Here is a 20,365-nt window from a genome sequence, read left to right on the forward strand (position 1 = left end):
GTACTGTGCATAGGGTCCCCCCCTCACTGCGGGGACTGTGGGGGCCTATGCTACGCCACTGATACCACAGACGTGAATAAACCCTTCCAATATAGCATCCATAATGCATTATCCATGTCCCAGCTATGTATTTCTCTGCAGCTTTGAGGGTCAGTCTAGCAGCTGATGGTGAAAAGTAGTCTTGAAAAAAAGATTATGATGTCGATCTCTTTGCATTACAGTGTTCCTAAAATAAATCACAGGCCTATTCGTTTTCCTGATCACCCTCACATTCTCAGTCCCTTTCTTTCTCGTCTATCCGACCAGTCAAGTCTCAACAAAAATGATATTTCAAAGTGACCTTAACTGTGTTGGAGCGTGCGATTTTGTTAATTTACCGAGGAGAAATATTTCCAAAAGAAATCTTTTTTTTGTGCCAGATTTAGGTAGTCAAAAGTTTGTAAAAATTCTATTTCAAGCAGAGTGAATCTCAGACTATTATGAGGATTTCATCAAAAAAACTCGAGTGTTAATTCTTTCCTTATATCAACAAGCGTCCACTCCGATATCTAAGCTCACAACCAGAACAGTAATCCTATTTTGATGTTTCTGTTTGAAAATACTTAAACAAAGCTATTTCTGACATTTTTTTAAAATTCGCAAATCTTTGCCTTTGTCTTTTTCTAAACAAATAAAAACATAAAAAACAACATGAGTTGCTGACTCATAGTTTATGGAAAATCTCCTGGGTCATGGACAAAGATACCTCGGTTTCATTAACAAATAGAGCATCTCAAATGTTGATGAAACCAGGGTGAATTGTTAATAACCAGGAACTGGACCCCATGTGTTCACTGGAGTGAGACATCTTTGATCTAGGGGACTTTGGCCCCATTATTTACATCGCCCACCAGCTACATAAATACTCTTCAAACCAACTTGACCAGTGTCACTGTTAATATGGTGTAGATGTTGTTTACGCAGTGGTCATTTTAGTCAAATGAAGGCCAAAACAAGCTCGTCTCCAGCTCAGTCTATGAACCTTGACCTCTGATATATTCTGGGTAAAGAACGGCAGTTTATGTACATAGATAGTCAAAGTAACCTACCGGGGAGCGACAACAGGGAGTCAAACGTCTTGCAGCTTGAGATCCCAGTGCTATCTTGGGCACAGCTCTTCCACAGGTTCTCATAGACCCTGGAGGTGGTGATCACATTGCCTTGGACCGTCGAGATTTTCCAGTAGTTGTTGGGCACGGTGACCCCGGTGAGCAGCCACCCTCCAAGCCCCAGCAGAAACCCAGTGATCTCCAGAGCAGCGGACATGTCTACAGACTTTCTGTGGAGAGGATTTGAAAATGCTTCCCACCAGAAATGCGCTTTTTTCCTTTTCCGTTCGAAAGCTGCTATCAATTATCAGTACCTTTGCTCTTTGCTCAGAGACAATAAAGTGATAAGCCTGTAACTGACGGTCACTAACTGGGTGCAGTCTTCAACAGGGCGCAGTCTTTACTACGGCAATTAATGGCTGGCGGTTACAAAGACATACCTTATGTTAATGAAAGCAGATTCTCAACGACCCATGAAGAAAGCAGGCATTTTAGAGGGAAAAAAGGTTAAACTTTTTTAAAATCTAAAGGGTAAAGGAAGGGAAGCGGGGTAGACATAAACAAGCATAAAATGGTCCACACAGAGCCTACTACTGTGTGAACTGTTGGCATTGGTCTGTCATCATGGGACAGGGAGTAGCTGGTGTTAATCATTTATAGTTTGCACACTGGTGTGGAGTCCCGCCATCAGACTCCTACTATCAGCAGTGCAGCTTTATGTGTGGTTCATTGTCATAGACATCAGTTTGGTGTAACCAGTGATCTGTTGTAGCCCTGGCATGGCTTTGCTAGCTCTGGCACCGCCCTTGATAAGCAACATCACAAAACAAAATAAAATGATCGACGGAGTGTTGACATTTTTCAAACACTCACCCCCAGTCACAGATATGGGTTTAATCCATCGTTATTTTGCTCAGCACGTCACCCCAGTTTGGACCCTGCATATGCATATCAGTCCAGCTCAAACTGCTAGGCCAGGTCCTCCCTGGACAGGAAACAAGCATCCTGGGACCGGTTTCAGGGTATCACCCTTCATCAGCCAGGCTAGCTTGAATCCAGTGGCGCAGCGAGCAAGGGACCGCCCTTGATACCCGGGGTTTTAGCAGTTACGAAGGCAGCAGCGGGAACAGAAGGAACAATTGTGTCTAGTTGCTAGTTGAGTACCTGCTCAGCAGCAAAGAGAAGGCTGCTGACAGGCCAAGGGTGGGACACTGATGCCATCATAGTTGAAATGTTACACGATGTCACTTCTTCTACCCCACGGAATTCACATTAATCAATACCCCTTTAAATTGTAGCTAACAATACATCATAATTCCTTGTCAGAACCATTGAAAGAAAGCTTTACTCGTAAACGGGCAAGGTGGTAGATTATTTTCTCTACTACTAGTGCTGAGAGAGGTTCTTGACTTAAATCTTAGGAGGTCGTTTTCTTCTCTAGTACTAGTGGCACAAGAGAGGTTCTTGACTTAGATCTTAGGAGGTCGATTATGTTCTCTAGTACTAGTGCTGTCAGAGAGGTTCTTGACTTAGATCTTAGGAGGTTGTTTTATTCTCTAGTAGTAGTGCTACCAGAGAGGTTCTTGACTTAGGGCCTGTTTTGGAACTCAGCGTACGGGTTATTCCATCACATGGGATTTAGATTTTGGTGGACGGGCTATCGGTCACCGTTGTAACGGAGTAACACATCTGCCAATATCTAAATCAGGCCCTTGATCCTCAGAAGGCCTTTTCTCTCAGGTACTAGTGCTATTATAGAGGTGTTTGACTTAGTTCTTGGGAGATAGTTTTTTAGTATTAGGGCTATCAGAGAGGTGCTGATGTTAGCCTGAAGATCTTGTGCAGGTAACAAATAAGCCTTTTGAAGCATGTTGCCAAGGAAGCTGGACCCCCCTCACCCCGTGTTAGTTCGGGGATGCCCCTTTGACTGACATCTTATTTAGTGGGGCAGAAGATAATAGCCAAGCTTTCGTTCTTTCTCCATCTGATGTACCTTTTAGGCTTTCTGTTGCCCCATGTTTAACTTTGGCATAGTCTACTTCCTCATTATACAGCCCGATATAGCAGTAAAAGGGTATTTTTTCATTTCGAGTAAATACCATTTTCAACACTCCTTGCGGAACCAGAATTTATTCCATGACAAAAAAATCAAACAGAGCAAAACTCGAATGGTCAATTTCTAAACTGTGAGTTTTACGGCACATGGTATTTACCACACTACCATACTCAATATATAAAGCAAATGCATGTTTTACCCTGAAATTACAGTTGACTGTGCCACAGAGCCACAGGGTAGTTCAAACTTATGTTGTTCATCAAAAAACCCCACACAAGTCATGGCACCATATCTGAACTGTCCAATCACAATAAATACTAGTGGACACCAACAGAACAAGGAGGCGACTTTGTGTGCGGAGTCCACCCCAAGACTAGCTGACTAGATCCATTGCCATCCTCTAACATCATCACATTCTGTTGCCAGAAACTAGACAACTAGACACAAAGCAGCAGCATGGACTGCAGCAGGCAGCACAAGTGTAAGTTCTTGGAAGTGATATTTGAGGCATTAGCCAAAGCTAATGTGAAGCACAATGACCATCAGTTGGGACACCCAATGTACAAAACTCCACTAAAGTAAATACAATATCCTCCTCTCTATGTGAGGTGGAAGCCCAAAGCGAACATTGACCCCAAAAGGTGAATACGAGACAAAATGGCTTGCAACAAGTATAAGACCTTGGCCAATGGAGGGGAAATACCCAAACAGTGCCTCTAAAGCCATGAGAAGGGATACTCCTGTTTTCCCTGAACATAACTGGTAAATGTGACATCAGTAGAGGTGTTTGGAGTTGAAGGGACCCAATAGCACACAGGTATAAGCAAGGTATGTAAACACATTCCCTTTTGAAAATACACATTCTTAATGTACCACTAAACATAGTTGTCATGCAAAAACCAAACAAAGACCAATTGTGCATATCTAGGGAGGAAGGATAGCAGAATGCACTGGGGTATATTTATCCAGGTTGTAAATGAATGGGCTTTGAGACAGACAAACCACCATTTCCACAGTCGAAATGTGCGGTTCAGAGTACCTGCTCCATTTACTCTCCACAGCAAGGATTGCACACAATGGTAAGGAATGTGGAAAGATGGAGGGCCTGACTTATGAAAAGTTAGCGCCGCCTCTGCGTCATTTTTTGACGCAAAAGCTGCACAAATTCATTATATTTTGTACTTTTGTGTTGCTTTTGCGTAAAAAAATTAAGCAAAGGCGGCACTAACTTTTCATAAATCAGGCCCTCAGTGTCTTATGTGGGGTAATGAGTGTCTACAATACTCGTGCACTTCAGCTCAGGTCTTTATGGTGCCTAATGAGGGCAAAGTGAATATGGGGTAAAGAAAAAGCCAGTAGCACAACATCCAGAGCAAGATAACACATGTTCTATACACAGCATAGCAGCACTGAGCAACAATGCCACTGTGAAGTCCTCATGTATACTTTTCTGCATAATCATTGTAGGTGTTTTATATGGCCATCAAACATAAATCATTTTTGCAAAGTCAGTTACATTTGTCTAATTTTGGAACCCAAGGAATTCAGGTCTTACTACCTCAGTGTCCCTGATTTACGTCTGACCAGGGTGTAAACAGTATTTGATGAGCAGACTGACAGTGGATGGTGAAGAAATAATCTCACACGTATTCAACTTGTTTGCAGATGAATACCCCGCTGGTGAGACTGGTAAAGTAGATCACTACTATTCAGCTGCAAAATGTGGGCCCTTGACAGCATACAGCATATGACTGCAGCCATCTTTCTTCCAAATAAGACACCCATTACAGCAGAAAAACTCTTCCCACTTTCCCACTAAATAAGGCACACATTGCAGCAATCAAAAGTACATACATCCTCTCATCAATGAAGACTGATATACCAGCAGCCAAGACAATGTACAGCTTCCAGCAAAATAAGCTATATGGCATAACAGTCAAGACTGCAACACCAAGGCAAACAGAGAAGGGAGCTAGAACTGCATCCATCACCACAGACATCACTGCAGCCCTTACATCTGCCATCAGTATGTCAGTGTTGGAAATGACCATCTTTTCCGTCGTATTCTCCCCAAATTTTGTTGTCTTCTTTTGCTGGATCATTTTTGTTGGCCACGGGACTCTCCACACTTTATCCATCGAAACCAGCGGTCAGGTGCTTGTGCTTGAAGGTGGATAAAGGATTACCCCACCCACAGGCTGGCACTGGGATTAAAAGTGTCATCCCCAGAAATCTCTTCAGAACACAGCTGGACCTGAAAAGAGTCAGGAGAAGGACTGCCCTGCTGTCTGAAGAATCTAAATTATGATTGGATCTGCTTGCCTTGACCCCAGGACCCCAGAAGAAACTCCAAGGGTCAGTTGGCCTACCTCCTTTTTGATGTACAGGGCTACAAAAGCTCCCAAAGCCTTTTCCTGCTTTTGAACTGAAAAGTCACAACTGGAACTGAGCTGGTCTCCTCTGCTGACCTCTGTGGGAGTGAGTTCTGACCTGCAAGGACTGTCCCCACGCTTGTGGACCCTTGGCTGTGATTAGAGTACACTTCTCCCTGCCTAACTGAAAGCTTTATTGGACCCAGACATCGACGTTGAGAACCTTCATGGACAGCTGTTTGACCTGTCAACCTTAGGGTGGTCTTCCTCCTGACTTTTTTTCTGGTGGGACCCCTGACCACCCTTGTGGGAGTCTCTGCCAGATACCTTTTTGGACACTCTGGTGTTGGCTTCCTCAGCAAGCATCATTGAGTCAGTTAGCTCATTGTCTACTATGTGCTGGTGCAGCGCTGAAAATAAATATTGAGTATGTGCTCTCTCAATATTAGATTGTGCTGCACCCAACTATTCAGTGCCTTTCTAGAGTAGTCCACAAATCCATCTCGGACTGACTGGGGAGATTTTGGCTGTCCCCAAACCTCTGGCAGTACTTCTTAGGGGTCAAAAGCTAGTTTCTCTTCTATTACTAGTTTCATATCTTCCATCCTGAGCTTGATCATCTCCAACCTCAACTCTCTCTCTTTCCTCCTTTCCGCCAGCTTCTCTCAGGACAGGTTGCAGGAAGACAAAGTACCCCCTGCTCTGATTGGGAACTCCAGTTTGTGGGTCAAGTCATCCCCTCAAATGCAAGAGGTATCACCGGAAGGCCTCTCCAGACACTTCCATCCCATTCTCCTCTCCTATGGTATCAACTAGCGATAGATGGGGAGGATAATGGGATGCCCAGGCCCTCAGCACCTTTTGCAACTCCACCTTCCTGGTCGTACTCTTTGCAGGAAGTCCCCATTCTCTGCAGAACTCCCTGAGCTGGACCAGAGTGTAGACATTCATGTTGGCCAGCTCAAATTCTATCCTTGCAGGTGTAGTTTCAGACACAACATTCAGAGGAAGAATTTGGGAAAAAAAACAAAAAGGCCATTCAGGGAGAATTTAAACTCAAATTGGTCTTGTATTAATTATGTGGGGTGGTAGTGTAACACAGGATTACTGTATGGCACTGCACAAACACAAGTCCAAATCCTCCCCTATGATCACCAGTGTAGAAAATTAGGTTGCTGGTTTTGTGGTGTTTTTACTGTGTTACTGCTGGAAGTGTTGCACAAATACTTAATGCATTGCCTCTGAGTTAAGCCTAACTGATCTGTGCCAAGCTACACAAGTGTTGAACACAAGTTAATCTAAGGTTTACTTTTGTTTTTACTCTGAGTAGAATTGGGGTTGCTGCTTGAGAAGGGTTTCACCCCTCTCACCCAGTTACCCAGTTTCTTACAATGGCTTTACCGGAGTCGATGATGAGCAGCATCCAATTGCCGGCATCGCTAGATTTGATGCAAAGCAGCAACTAGATCTCCAGCTTCCCCTGACTCAATGCTGAACAGCATTTGAGTATCCACAATGACAACCCCTGCCAACGGCTTCCACGGGTCCAATGCTGATCAGCCTCTGTGCGATTCCGAGACCTTGGGCATCAGCTTCCTGTCTCCGTTGAGCCCTTTGTTGGATCCAGTTGACAGTTTGGCCACCGAAAGATTTACTGACTTGCTGCCTCCTTAAAATCTTAAGTCTGCAGCTTGCTTTCTGACTTGGTTCCTATATCGGACCTGCGCTCTATCACAGTTACCCTTCACTTTTGACTTTGCCCCGATCTCGAACAAATGGATGATTGCGGTAGGTGCTTTACACTCTGTGTGACTATTTTAGATTCTAAACCTAAAAAAAATATTAATCTGGTTCTACTTGTTTGATTTTGTCACTGTGGTATAATTTTATTTATTAAAACATTCTCTATTTTGGGGATTTGTCTTGTGTTGTGTTCTCACTTTATTACTGTTTGAGTACTGCATAAATACTCTAGACATTGCCTCTAAGCTAATCCTGACTGCTCTCCGCCAAGCTAACAGAGGGTTGAGTACAGGTGTATTTAGTGATTCTAATGGTTCACCCTCACAAGGATTGTGATTATAATTTGAGGTGGGTTCACATCCCGTCAACTAACACTCTAATTACTAACAGCAACACATGAAGCAACAACCACCCACTGTAGCATCAGTGGAAGTAACTACAGATATCAACCATATCCACCTGTAGTTCGATGGCTGTAATCAGCATGGACATAACCAGTTCTGTCTCTGCAGATGTAGCAGGTCTTACTACCCTAAGTGCTGATTTATAAACTGCCCCCATTGTGCAGTATCTCTATAGTCCCTGCTTTAGTCAGGAGGTTAAAGCTTAGAACCATACAAAAGTCATCCTAGTTGTTTCGGGTATGGCAATGAAGGTGAAAACAGTGAAGGCATTGGCACCATCCGAGGTACAGGAGGATTTCAGCTCTTCTCATCTCACACCTGAACAGTCTCTAATGATGCCTTCTTTTCTGACTCACAGCTGGTCGCAGAGTCATGATGAAATGGAAGGAAGGGCAAGCAACTCTACCTGAGTCTTTTGACTAACAAGTACAATCCCATTCAGCCATTCTTGAAGTCAGGACAACCTGGGAGACGTAGCTGCAGGACATGCTATAGACAGAATTGACATGGAGAGGTTCTATCCACTTCGATCAGCAGGGCAGCAGGTACATAGATCCCAGGGCCTTGGGGTGTGAGGCTGGCCGTTTAAGATCGTTGTTTTCTACTATCAAATAAGGGTTCGGGGTCCATTTTCCATCCTTGCATTAGAGGGCATAGCTCTCTTGCTACGCCATTGACTCCAGTACTTGCACCCTGAACTGCCACACTGACTCCGAGTCACGTGATGCTAGAGGGGTGTATATCCAATAGTTTACAATTGAAAAGCCCGTGGAAGCTAATGAAGAGACAGAAAATGACCCTGTTGTAGATGACGCACTTTGCAAGAAGGCTCACGCTCTTGGACCTCAGGGCCTGCTACAAGAATTGATCTTTATTTTCCTCAGTACATATATGAAACAGTTTCTTTGTTTTGTTCTGACATGAGTATTTAAACAATTGCAATGCTTACTGCTGTACCTTGTGGTCTTCATTATGTTTGTGCGGTATTTGTGATGTGTGTATGTTTCGAGATTTCTCACCGCAGTAGGGGTGGGAGTGTTACTCTACGCACCTGGAAATGTGACTATGGTGTCGGCAGTGCAATGCAAGTTCTCCATCGGCGTGTCACCCCTGATTTGTTGGTGCTTAGCTCTGAATGCAGCATCTGACTGTATGAGTACTGGTGCTATTTTACAATTTGTTTGTCCTTTCATGTTAGCTCAGGGCTTTGGTGAGGCTTCAGAAAATTGGGATGATTTACCACATGCTGTTGGGTGTTTTGTCTTTACTGCCTGCAGTGACTATTGATAGCATTTTTTACTGCATGCACTTTAGTATTCATAATCGAGTGGACAGCTAACTCCATGCAGTTTTTACATAGTTATGCTGTAACAGTAATCCCACTACTTATAATGGAGGCCTGTGCCTGGTAATAGTTCCCCACCAAGTATCTAAGTGAAGTTCTGCAGATAAACTACACCATTTGAAATACTTCACAGGTTCGAAATTCTTTCCCATTGGCTATTGAAAGGGAATATCCAGAAATGTGAGCGGTCTGATCCTCTGCTTGTTTTCAGCTGAATGAGATTGTACAGTCTACCCTGCAAAAAACCCTCTACCTCCAGAAACCCTCATGATAATCCCATAAGGCATCTATCATGCATGTTCTGCATATAGTTCACTTTCGCGGATAAAAGCACCGTTTAACGTGTATTTCCTCTCATAGCTCATTTAAAACAATGTGTCCCAATTTACTATCACTCAAAAAAATAACCACCTAAAGGGATTTTTGTGAGCATACAGCCATGGTCTATCTAGTTGCTTTGTGGTGCTCTCCTCAACCTTCTCGGACATATCTTTGCCAACCCTAGCATCTTAGGTGGTGATAGGCTACAGTTGTTTTTACCACTACCTTCCGAACGTGTGCTGTGAACTAATTTCAGATGCAAAGACAAGCTTTCGTTTAAAACATTTTTCTTTAATGGTGTATTACAATTAGAATTTTATGTTGTGTTCATAAATTTGGCCCATTACTTACTGAACCGGCATTAGGAAGATTAGGGTAGGCGATAGAAATCAGCACTCGCTTTGTTATGGCATGTAGTGCCATCTAACCTGCGTTCGACTTCTTGTCAGATGATTTTCTGTGATGTAATTTTTGGTACAATGATCTTGAGATGTGATTTCCATTGATGTCATTAGTATGGTTATTAGCTAGTTTGACATCTGTAAAGCCAACTTCTTTTAGTCACACAGTGTTGGCAAGTATGTTGATAGCCTAAACATATTAAAAATGTTTGTTGCACTACGAGGTCTATCAATGAATTTGAGATGTGTGCTAGTAAGCGGGGCAACCTCGGACCTGTGAAAGATGAATTAATTAATAATACATTTGCATCGTTTAATGGTTAATAATTGACATGAATTAGGCTTATATAGAGAAATCGAGTGTTTTGGAAAATGTACCCACCTAAGTGGCCACCATAATTGTGGAAAATTATTAAAGAAATGACAACTGTATAAAATTATGTGCACACATATAAGAAAATGTATTAGTAGACCATACTAACGCATTAATGACATGTATTTGCTTAATTTTATTAGGCATGGAGTAATTGAGAAATTTTGGGCCTAGTCGACAAAGCCTCATGTTAAGTTGCATGGTCTAAATAAATGTTCATAAACATTTTTCTGCTTCAAGACAGAAGCTTCATTGGTTCATTGTTCACACAGTGTTGACCAAATAGATTTGTAATGTTGCAACGTTAAACTAGATGATGTCTTAAACTTTCTTGTGAGAACTGTCTGCTGTAATACGATGTACTAGCTACTGTTACATTTGTATCTTTGGTGCATGAGAAGCTAACATTCCCAGGACCTGACAATGGCTTTGCTGATGGGAGTTATGAATTGGAATTAAAAGTTACCTCACAGAAACTGGTGACAGGAACAGGAGAAGAGGAGCCAATCATCAACGTGTGAAAGACTGTCTAACTATATCATAGATGTAAGAATTAATGTTTATTGTTTTCACTGTGAACAGCTGATATTTTGACCAATGACGACCTGAGAAATTACTTTATGGATTTGAACTCATCCCGAATGCACGGGGCAGAAAGAGTTGGTTGCAAAGCAGAAGCAGTTAGATCAAGTGATGTTCCTGGAGAGATCCAGAGCAGTCCTAGATACCCTTTTTTTTTAGTCTCATTGAATAGCTATTATTGCTATACTAATGCTAGTGCTGTCTTCTTAGTTTGATGCCCCTTTCTATGTTGGTTCAGTTAACTTAGAGCCCCATTGTGGCCGAGCCAATCCCCTTCATTTTCCCTACTGCAAATGCTGACCAGACAAATGTTCCGCTGACGAAGAAGTCTCTGCTTGCTGATCCTTTCGGGAGAGGCATAACAAGATGAAATTGTATTTGTCCTAGAGTTTGTTCTTTCTTTTTAGGTACCAACCGTTATATTTTTACTAGAGCCAGAGCTAGATGTTTTCAAAATTAACCTTTTGTCTAAATGTTTCCTTTTTGTATGAAGTCCAATCATGCCATTCAAATTAGAGGGTTAGTTAGTGTGTCCGTGTTCAACAAATGTCAATAACAAAGAATTGGTTTTATTCACCTGTAAATGTCTAAGGGGGTTATTACAACTTTGGAGGAGGTGTTAATCCGTCCCAAAAGTGACGGTAAAGTGACGGATATACCACCAGCCATATTACAAGTCCATTATATCCTATGGAACTCGTAATACAGCTGGTGGTATATCCGTCACATTTGGGACGGATTAACACCTCCTCCAAAGTTGTAATAACCCCCTAAATGTATGCCATCTCCATAGTCCAGCTCTTTTTTGATATTAGGTTTTTACGATATCTCTTGAATGGGTTAATATTAAATCCTTTGGTGAAATTGAGATTTTTCTGCCGTTTTGGTCAACCTGTGTTGTTTATTTATGTTCATCAGTTGGTTTTAAGAGTGCTTTACGTGACATTAGCATTGTTAATTTAGGGAAATAAACTTTTTGACCTTTACTAACCTGTGTGGTTATTCATGGACACATGGGCCATGGTGTGTAAAGTATACTGACTCAAAGCTTTTGATAAATGATTTGGTGAATGAAGTTGTGCTATTGTTATTTGGGTCATGAGTAAGTTTTGTGTCCATGGTGGAACACTCTTAACTGAGTCCAAAGGTCCATCGAACCTCTAACGTGTCCCCTTATAAATAAATTATCAAAGACAAATAAGGCCAGGTGCACTCACAGACCTGCACTATACTTTATCAAGATATGTTAACAGGCTCTACCTCGATTAACCAGCCCTACAAAAACCACCATTGCTGGAAACGTGGTGGCAGCATAATCAAAGGAAAACCAAAGTCCCAGTGGGTAACCTATAAGTGAGGCATTAGCCAGTGTACTATGATTTTAGGGTCATGTATACTACTATGATAAAAGGCAGTCACAGAATGCAATAAAAAGCAATCAGAGGAATACCTTAAATAAAATTATCGCTTTGTAAATACTGCAAGGTGCACTTCTTTTTTGTTAGTTTCGCACCTAGAGGAAGGGACCTACCATATGCACATATGTCTTTGTTATTCTCCACTAGGAACAGTTCATGCTGACCTGCTAGCCCACATAAGCTGTGAACATGAATTCAAGCACCCCCAACTTGTTTTGGTCTTTTCAGAAGGAATATGGCCTAGCACTTTAGGCTTGACAAGTTCATTTTGGGGCAGGACCAAAACAATATGGTTGGTCCCTGTCTGAAGTGATACAGTCAAGCTAAAAAAATGTGATATGAAATGCGGCCCAGAGTACTTATCAGAGGCTGGAGTTAACTCAACCATGCTGTTAATCACTTTGTTGCTGTCCACATGATTCTCCCTCTGTGCCAAATGTATACCCTGAGCTGCCTACGCCATAATTCTCAAACTGAAACTAACTGGTATGACCAAACATGGCCAAACATGGCCAAACAGTCTAGAGTTGTTTCTGTTCCATTCCACAGTGTACATGTTCTAGCAATTCGGGATGGACTGCCACTTTTGGCTTGGGACAAACATTGATATGCATACTGTTGGTGCCTCTCTGCAAAAGCAAAGGCAAGTAAAAATAATGTAAAGTATTGAAGCCTAGAGGAATTAACAGTAGCTGAGATGAATTAAAGCATCTCATCCATATCTTTTGCACTATCATTTACAAAATCCCAAAAAGTGAACCTTTTTTCCTTAGTGATCAGTCAATGCATGTAAATCACTTTCCCTCAATTGTCAATAAAGTGCTGTTTTTTATTAGTATCTTTGCAAGTGACACAAGCTGCTATTTCACTGCCTGTAAATTGGTAGCCATCGTCAATGTATACATCATCACTAATAACCCTATACATACTCACGCAAAAGTGCATTCTTTGGATCTTGTTCATGACTTTGGGTGGTCTTGATAGCATTCAATCAGTTACCTATGGGATTTCTTGGACTATGATCTCATTATTTTCCACATACCCACTGGCATATGCAGAAAAGTCCTTTTACTATCCATGTTGTTGTTTTTGTATTATTTAACCATATAATTGCAGATGATGTACTTCTCATAGCCAATCAATCAATCCAATCAACTCATATATACTGATAACCCCTTAACTATAGTATATCCCATAAGAGATGTAACGATCCTGTGACTGAAGCACATGATCCAACAAAAGAAAAACAAATGTGATGGCCTTCTCCACAATGAAGAGGTCACTGGCAAGATAGCGTAATTTAGAAGATTGTGTAGACGTGGAACGCCCCATGGGGGAATCTAACTTACCTTCCAAAAGAGATTAGGCTGAGGCATACAACATAGAGTTCAGAAAGAAGCCAGCACAAGAACAAAAATGTAACAGCACTTCTGTGCATGAAAGAGCTGCTAAAGTATCTTTGGGAATTTACCGCTCACTGATGAAGTTGACTGCCACTCCGCAAAACTCTGCACCAAGCTTCAGTCCTGCTTTTCCACCACAATACACCAGAATAAACGTAAAATAAAGAGTTAACTTGCATGCAGTCCCCAGGGAGCACTTAAACATCAGGTACATGAACAACTTTTGGGGGAGTTTTTGGTTTGCCGCCCCAGTTTACCTACTAGTGGGGGGTGTATTGCTTTTCCATCCCAGATTACCCTTGTGCAAGAGTATTTTAGATGGCACCTAGGCCACCCTGAGTTGCCCAAGATGTGTCTGTGTTCTTGAACCCCTGCGTTCCTCACCTTGACCAAAGGTAAGGATGCACTCTGATTGTTTTGTTATAATCTCTGTAGATGTTTTCACATCTCAAGACATAAAACGATGCTGTCAACCAATTATTTATGAAGTTGCAACTTCCTTAAAACACAGAGAACTCTTAAAAAAGTACAACTGCATTCAAATGTGTTTGAGGATGTATTTGTACCCCATCCCGTGCCTGGCTGACTTATAAAAGCCCTTTCAACCTACTCAAGGGTGAGTTTTCTTTGTTTAATATGTCTTGTTAACATGGGGAGGGGTTAAAAACAGTGCATCAAAAAGGCAGCATATATGCCAGTGACGAAAAGGTGAGGTATTTCAACTGCTCCTACTTGCAGAAGGAAGGGTGACATTTTGGTTTGTATTATAAAAAATAAATAAGTACTGGGTGTGATTATCTACCGTTTCTTCAGGGCCCACAGATTGATGCAGGCCGTGGGGCAGGAGAGCAGCTGACAACTTTTCCAGTGCCCTTTTTAAAAATGCGACTATGGCAGCTGAAATCTGTTCCATTTCTCCACGTCCCACCACATGTTGCTGGCCATGGAGGAAAGCTCGCAGATGTGCCTGTTGCTCTGTTTGTATTTCTGAACAGGGAAGAGTGGTGGTTCTCATCTGCACCTGTCCGTCACGAGCACAGCATATGACATATTGAGAATATGGACTGCTCCCAGGTGCCCTACTGACGTCTTTGCAAATGTAAATGACACCAGAGAATCCACTACAAATTTAAAGCGAGGTAGGGGAGCAATGGACCCACCAACCCTTAGACAAGCTGGGGGTGGTGAAACACAAAAACACGCTAGGTGGGTAGGAATTGACCCACCCTTAAAATGTCACCACAAAATATACAGGTTGCGGAAGAGTGGGATAGTTCACAGGTATTCCAGTGCCCGCTTTGAAGCAGTGAACAGAGCCTTAGAGCAGCTGTTAGCTGTCCTGGGACTTGGGGGGACATCCAGCTCACAGCTTTCCTCGTATATTTGTTATAACTAACCACTCCACACACACTTTGTCAGTGGGAGTGATTGAAGGGACAAATAATATCCTCTGCCTTTGGGCAAATCAAAAGTTAGCAAATACCCTACTGCATTTATACAATGTGAGGTGGGACAATGGGCCTACCAACTATCACCCTCCTCTAGGCAAGGCACGTGTAACATTGCACCCTGTACTTGGGGAATGTTGGATTGGGGCTACTAACAGCTCCCTAAGATCTGACCCCCTCCGCTGTGACCTTCCAAAATTAATGGGCTCCAGAGGCGTGGGGCAGCTGAGTCGTGCCTCCTCACCAGTGGGCAAGGTGTAGGATTACATATAACCCCTGTCCTAGGGCAATGGAGTGGCATAGCCAAAACGTTCTCTCCTGGATCATTATTGGCAGGTGGCAGATAATAACACCTTCTTTGGACAAGGTGGGGAGTAAGCAAATGCCTGGTTGCACTTAGGCAAAGTGGGGTCAGACAAGAGAGTCTTACAGCTATCCCACTCCCGTTAGCAAGGCAGTGAGAGTGTAGCAGTGACCCTTTACTTGAGGCACATAATGTTGCAAGTTTTAAACAACTTCCTCTTCTGTGGCCTGGCAAAATTAAAGGGACCTGGAGCAGTAGGGAAGCTGGCCCACTGTACCGATGGACAACATGAAGGATTAAATATTTTCTCCTATCCTTGGCAGGGGAGTGCCATAGCCATATTCTCCCTCTTCTGGGTCAGTATTGGAGAGGGCATGGGCAAAAATTACAAATATTAATCCATTACGTCAACAAGTCAGGGGTAAGCAAAAACCCTGCTACTCAGGCAATGTTGGGTGAGCCAAAGGGCCTACCAGCTATCCCCCTCCCTTCCACTCTGTGGCCTGCCAAAATTCAGACACAAAAAGAACAAGTGATGGACGGAATGCTGAACAATGTCAAACATTCACCCCCAGTACAGAGATCTGGGCCTAAATCCATCATTTTTGTGCCACCCATGCCATTCCGGTTTGGACCCAGCCATATGCAAATCAGTCTTGACCCTGCTACCCATGGGAACCGTCCAGCCCGAACTGCCAAGCCAGGTCCTCCGTGGCTGGAGACAAGCATCCTAGGACCGGTTTCAGGGTATCACCCTTCATCAGCCAGGCTAGCTTGACTCCAGTGGCAGGGGGAGCAAGGGACCCACGTCTGGGCATACCCTTCCCACTTGGGGCGACAAACGCAAAAAGAACAAGTGATGGACGGAATGCTGAACAATGTCAAACATTCACCCCTAGTACAGAGATCTGGGCCTAAAGCCATAGTTTTTTTGCCACCCATGCCATTTCAGTTTGGACCCAGCCATATGCAAATCAGTCTTGACCCAGCTCCCCATGGGAACAGTCCAGCCCGAACTGCCAAGCCAGGTCCTCCCTGGACTGGAGACAAGCATCCTAGGACCGGTTTCAGGACATCACCCTTCATCAGCTAGGCTAGCTTGAATCCAGTGGCGCAGTGCGCACAGGGCCCACGTCTGGGCATACCCTTCCCATGTGAGGCGACAAATGCAAAAAGAACAGATGATGGACGGAATGCAGAGCAAATCAAACATTCACCCGAGTCACAAAGGTCTGGGTTTAATCCATCATTTTTTTTTTTTTTTTTGCTCACCACGCTACTCCAGTTTGGACCCCAGCCATATGCAAATCAGTCTTGACCCTGTTCCTCATGGTAACAGTCCAGCCCGAACTGCCAAGTCAGGTCTTCCCTGGACCAGAAACAGGCATCCTAGGACCGGTTTCAGGGTATCACCCTTCATCAGCTAGGCTAGCTGAATCCAGTGGCACAGTGAGCACGGGACCCACGTCTAAGGGAATAGCTTATTGCCACTTTTGCCAAAACTGTGTACACTACTGTTTTAATTCAAAGTTCCATATTTACCTATGCCAAGTACCTTACAATTTATGCACTTACTTGAATTCTGAATCTTGTGGTTCTAAAATAAATTAAGAAAATATTATTTTTCTCTATAAAAACCTATTGGCCTGGAGATAAGTCTTTGAGTGTGTGTTCTCATTTATTGCCTGTGTGTGTACAACAATTGGTTAACACTACCCTCTGATAAGCCTACTGCTCGACCACACTACCACAAAATAGAGCATTAGTATTATCTACTTTTGCCACTATCAACCTCTAATGGGAACTGTTGGACTCTGTAGACACTATCTCTCACTTTGAGATAGTATATACAGAGCCAACTTCCTACAGGGGGCATGGATGATCAACTATTTCCTGTTCCTTCCTAGCTGCTCTGCAAGTATGTTGGTATTAGGTAAACACCTTCTAGTTCTTACCAGGCCAAAGGGCATTTAGGTGTAGAATATTTTAAAGTGAATTCTCCCAGAATGTATTATGGACTGGGGGTAGAAATGCCAAAAATGTCAGGCTGAATATTCACGCACTGGTGCATATTGCACACAGTGCTGTATCCACCAGAACTGAAACCTACCACTTTTCAAAGTAGAAAAGATCTAAAGACACATCTCAGTACATGCAGGCCCTGTCCACTTCCCCTCTCAGAATTCAGCTATCTCACCAACTGCTCATTCACTGTATCTGTAGTTTGGCCTTATACAGTTCTTGGATACCTTTTGGATAGTCTTCTCCTCTACAATGCATACATACTCCAACACAGCTACCCAGCTGTTTGTCTTCCTTTTTTCCTTTCCTCCCAAAATTTTGCAGTATCTTAATTGTACATTTTCACGTTCACTGTGTAATAGCTTATTTAGCTTGTAACAGTCACCAAGTTTTGAAAGCACTTCCCCTTCATACATTTTTTAACAATTTATCAAGTATGCACCAACAGTGTCTCACTCTGAAAGCCTGCATTTTGACGGCCATTAGTTCAATTATGTCAAGAGAAGCCAAAGTTGCGAAGGAGGCAAAATTGAACTTTTTGGTGGAATGAGGTGTCAACCAGAACTGCAGAGCTGAGACTGCATCTTGGCAGTGTGTTTTTATATTTTTTTTAATAAACATATCTTGGAGATTAAGACCTATAACTATGTGGAAAAATTGCACAATCCAAATATTTTATGTGTGTTTGACAAACGTACATTATTTCTGTGCCGTATTTCCTCATTCTTTATTGACTGTAATGTCCATAAATATATCAATCATCCTGCAAGCCAATACCCCAAGCCAAACATGTTTACTGTAGGAGGGTGGCCTGGTGTGTAATGGGTACTTATGGTACTTACATCTTATACAAGGTCCAGTTATCCCTTATTAGCATAGTGTAGTCAGTGTCTAGAAGCCAGGCTCTCTAGAAGTAGCTGTGAATGAGCAGCCAAGGCTTCTCCAGTAGACATGCAAAGCTTATGCAATACCACTGTAGTCACACCTAGTACTTACATACATGAAAGAAAACACTCAGTGCCACAAAAATAAAGGTACTTTATTTTGGTGACACAAATACCAAAAATACCATAGAGACTGTACTCCCTTAGGAGGTAAGTAATACACAAAATATGTACACCAGCATGCAGAAATAGGCATAAAACAGTGCAATTAGTGACAATTACAATAATTAGAAATGGGCGTGGAGGAGCAAAAACCATATACTAAGGAAGTGGAATGCCACCTAGGCAAGCGTAGTGTGTAGAGTGGAGCTAGGAGTACTAGACAAGCCCAAAGGTAAGTACCACAACCCACCACAGTGACCAGGAAAACAGGAGTAAATCACAGTAAGTTTCCCAGATCTCACACAGAGAAAAAAAGAACTATGAAAAACCCTGACGAGACTGCAAGACACCAACAGTGGATTTCTGGACAAGAAAACCTGTGGAAGAAGGGGACCAAGTCCAAGAAGCACAGAAGAGTCAAGGAAGAGCAGGAGCCCCTGCTGACCTGGATAAAGGTGCAAAAGGTGGACCACCAGTGAAGAAAAAAAGTCAGCACTGCACCCAAGAAGATGAAGTCGGGCTCCTGGAGGGTGCAAGTGATGTCCCAGGCCAGTTGGAGGATTGCAGTTGGGTTTGCGTCATCAGAGTCCGCTAACAAGCCTTGGCACACGCAAAGCTTGCGGTTAGCGGAAAATGGAATTGCCGGGGACCAGGAAGGAGCAGGTGTACTCTACCAAGGAGGGAGAGCCAAAAGGGGCCCTCAGCAAAACATAGAGCCCACAGAAGACCAGGCAGCGCACACAGGAGTCCCGCAAAATGGGGACAAGAAAGTTGCAGAAGAGGCCCACGCAGCACTTCGACAAAGGCTCCCACAACGCTGGAGAACCACTCAGGAAGCTGTGGTTCGCAGGATAGAGTGCTGGGAGCCAGAGCTTCAAGATGCATGAAGATCTTGGAGGAAGGATACCAACAAGCCTTGGCAGCTGCAAAAGACGTGGTGCATGGGGTCGCTGTCTTGCATGGGGAGGCGAGGTCTTACCTCCACTAAAGTTGGACAGCTGAAAGAGAGGAACATCTCTACCACTTCAGTCTACCACCCGCGATGCAGGATCCACGCACCTCAGCAGGAGAGGGGATCCACGCAGCCATTCGTTGTCACAGTTGGTGACTGCATAAGCAGGGGAGTGACTCCTTCATCCCAAAGGAGATTCCTTCTTTCTTCAGATGCAGGCTCAGGAGAGGCTGTCCTCAGAGGATGCATGACTGGGGAAGTGTTGCAGTTGCTGGAAGGAGCCAGAGATACAATGTTGCATGAGGTGTCTTACTTCTTTGTTGCAACTTTCAGTTTCTTCGGTCAGAAGTCAAAGTAGAGGATGCAGAGGATTCGTACTGGAGTCTTGCTATCTGAATCTGAAGAACCACCCAAATGAGAGACCCTAAATATCCCTGAAAGGGAGATTGGTCACCTAACCAGGTAAGCACCTATCAGGGGAGAGCTCTGACATCACTGGCTGGGACTGGCCACTCAAATGCTCCCAGAGTTCCCTGCCAACCTTGAATCAAAGATGGGAAAACCCAGGGACCCTCTGGAGGAGCTCTGAGCACCACCCTTGGGGTGGTGATGGACAGGAGAGTGGTCACTCCCCTTTCTGTTGTCCAGTTTTGCGCCAGAGCAGGGACTGGGGGTTCTTGAACCAGTGTAGACAGGTTTATGCTAGAAGGGCACCAAATGTGCCCTTCAAAGCATTTCCAGTGGCTTGGAGAAGCTACCCCTCCCAAGCCTGTAACACCTATTTCCAAAGGAATAGGGCGTAGCACCCCTCTCCCAAAGAAAATCCTTTGTTCTGCCTTCCTGGGCTTGAGCTTTTCAAGCAACAGGAGAACAGAAACCTGTCTGGGAGGTGGCAGCAGCTTGGGCTGCCTGGAAACCCTCAGAAGGCTGTAATAGCAATACTGGGGGTCCTCTAAGGAGCCCCCAGAGTGCATGGAATCATACAACCGATGCTTGCAAAAGCCTTGGTGTATGATTCCAACATGTTTGATACCAAACATGCCTATGTTCAGAGTTACCATTATGTAGCTGGACATAGGTAGTGACC

The 20,365-nt window shown here is 43.5% G+C and overlaps 1 protein-coding gene across 2 annotated transcripts in view; it reads right to left on the reverse strand.

The window, feature by feature from the left end:
* LOC138265823 (claudin-10-like) overlaps positions 1-20,365 on the reverse strand; it is a 154,009-nt gene that overhangs the window by 114,163 nt on the left and 19,481 nt on the right. Inside the window, exon 1 of one of the 2 annotated variants that reach the window (XM_069213895.1) lies at positions 1,089-1,617. The exons of the other annotated variant lie outside the window; for it this stretch is intronic. Coding sequence (XP_069069996.1) covers positions 1,089-1,305 — 217 coding nt within the window. The 5' untranslated portion in view covers positions 1,306-1,617. Of the gene's footprint in view, positions 1-1,088; positions 1,618-20,365 lie in introns of those variants that run through there. 2 annotated transcript variants of the gene reach the window in all.

Source organism: Pleurodeles waltl, chromosome 11 (assembly GCF_031143425.1).
Source record: "Pleurodeles waltl isolate 20211129_DDA chromosome 11, aPleWal1.hap1.20221129, whole genome shotgun sequence".
Lineage (NCBI taxonomy): Eukaryota > Metazoa > Chordata > Amphibia > Caudata > Salamandridae > Pleurodeles > Pleurodeles waltl.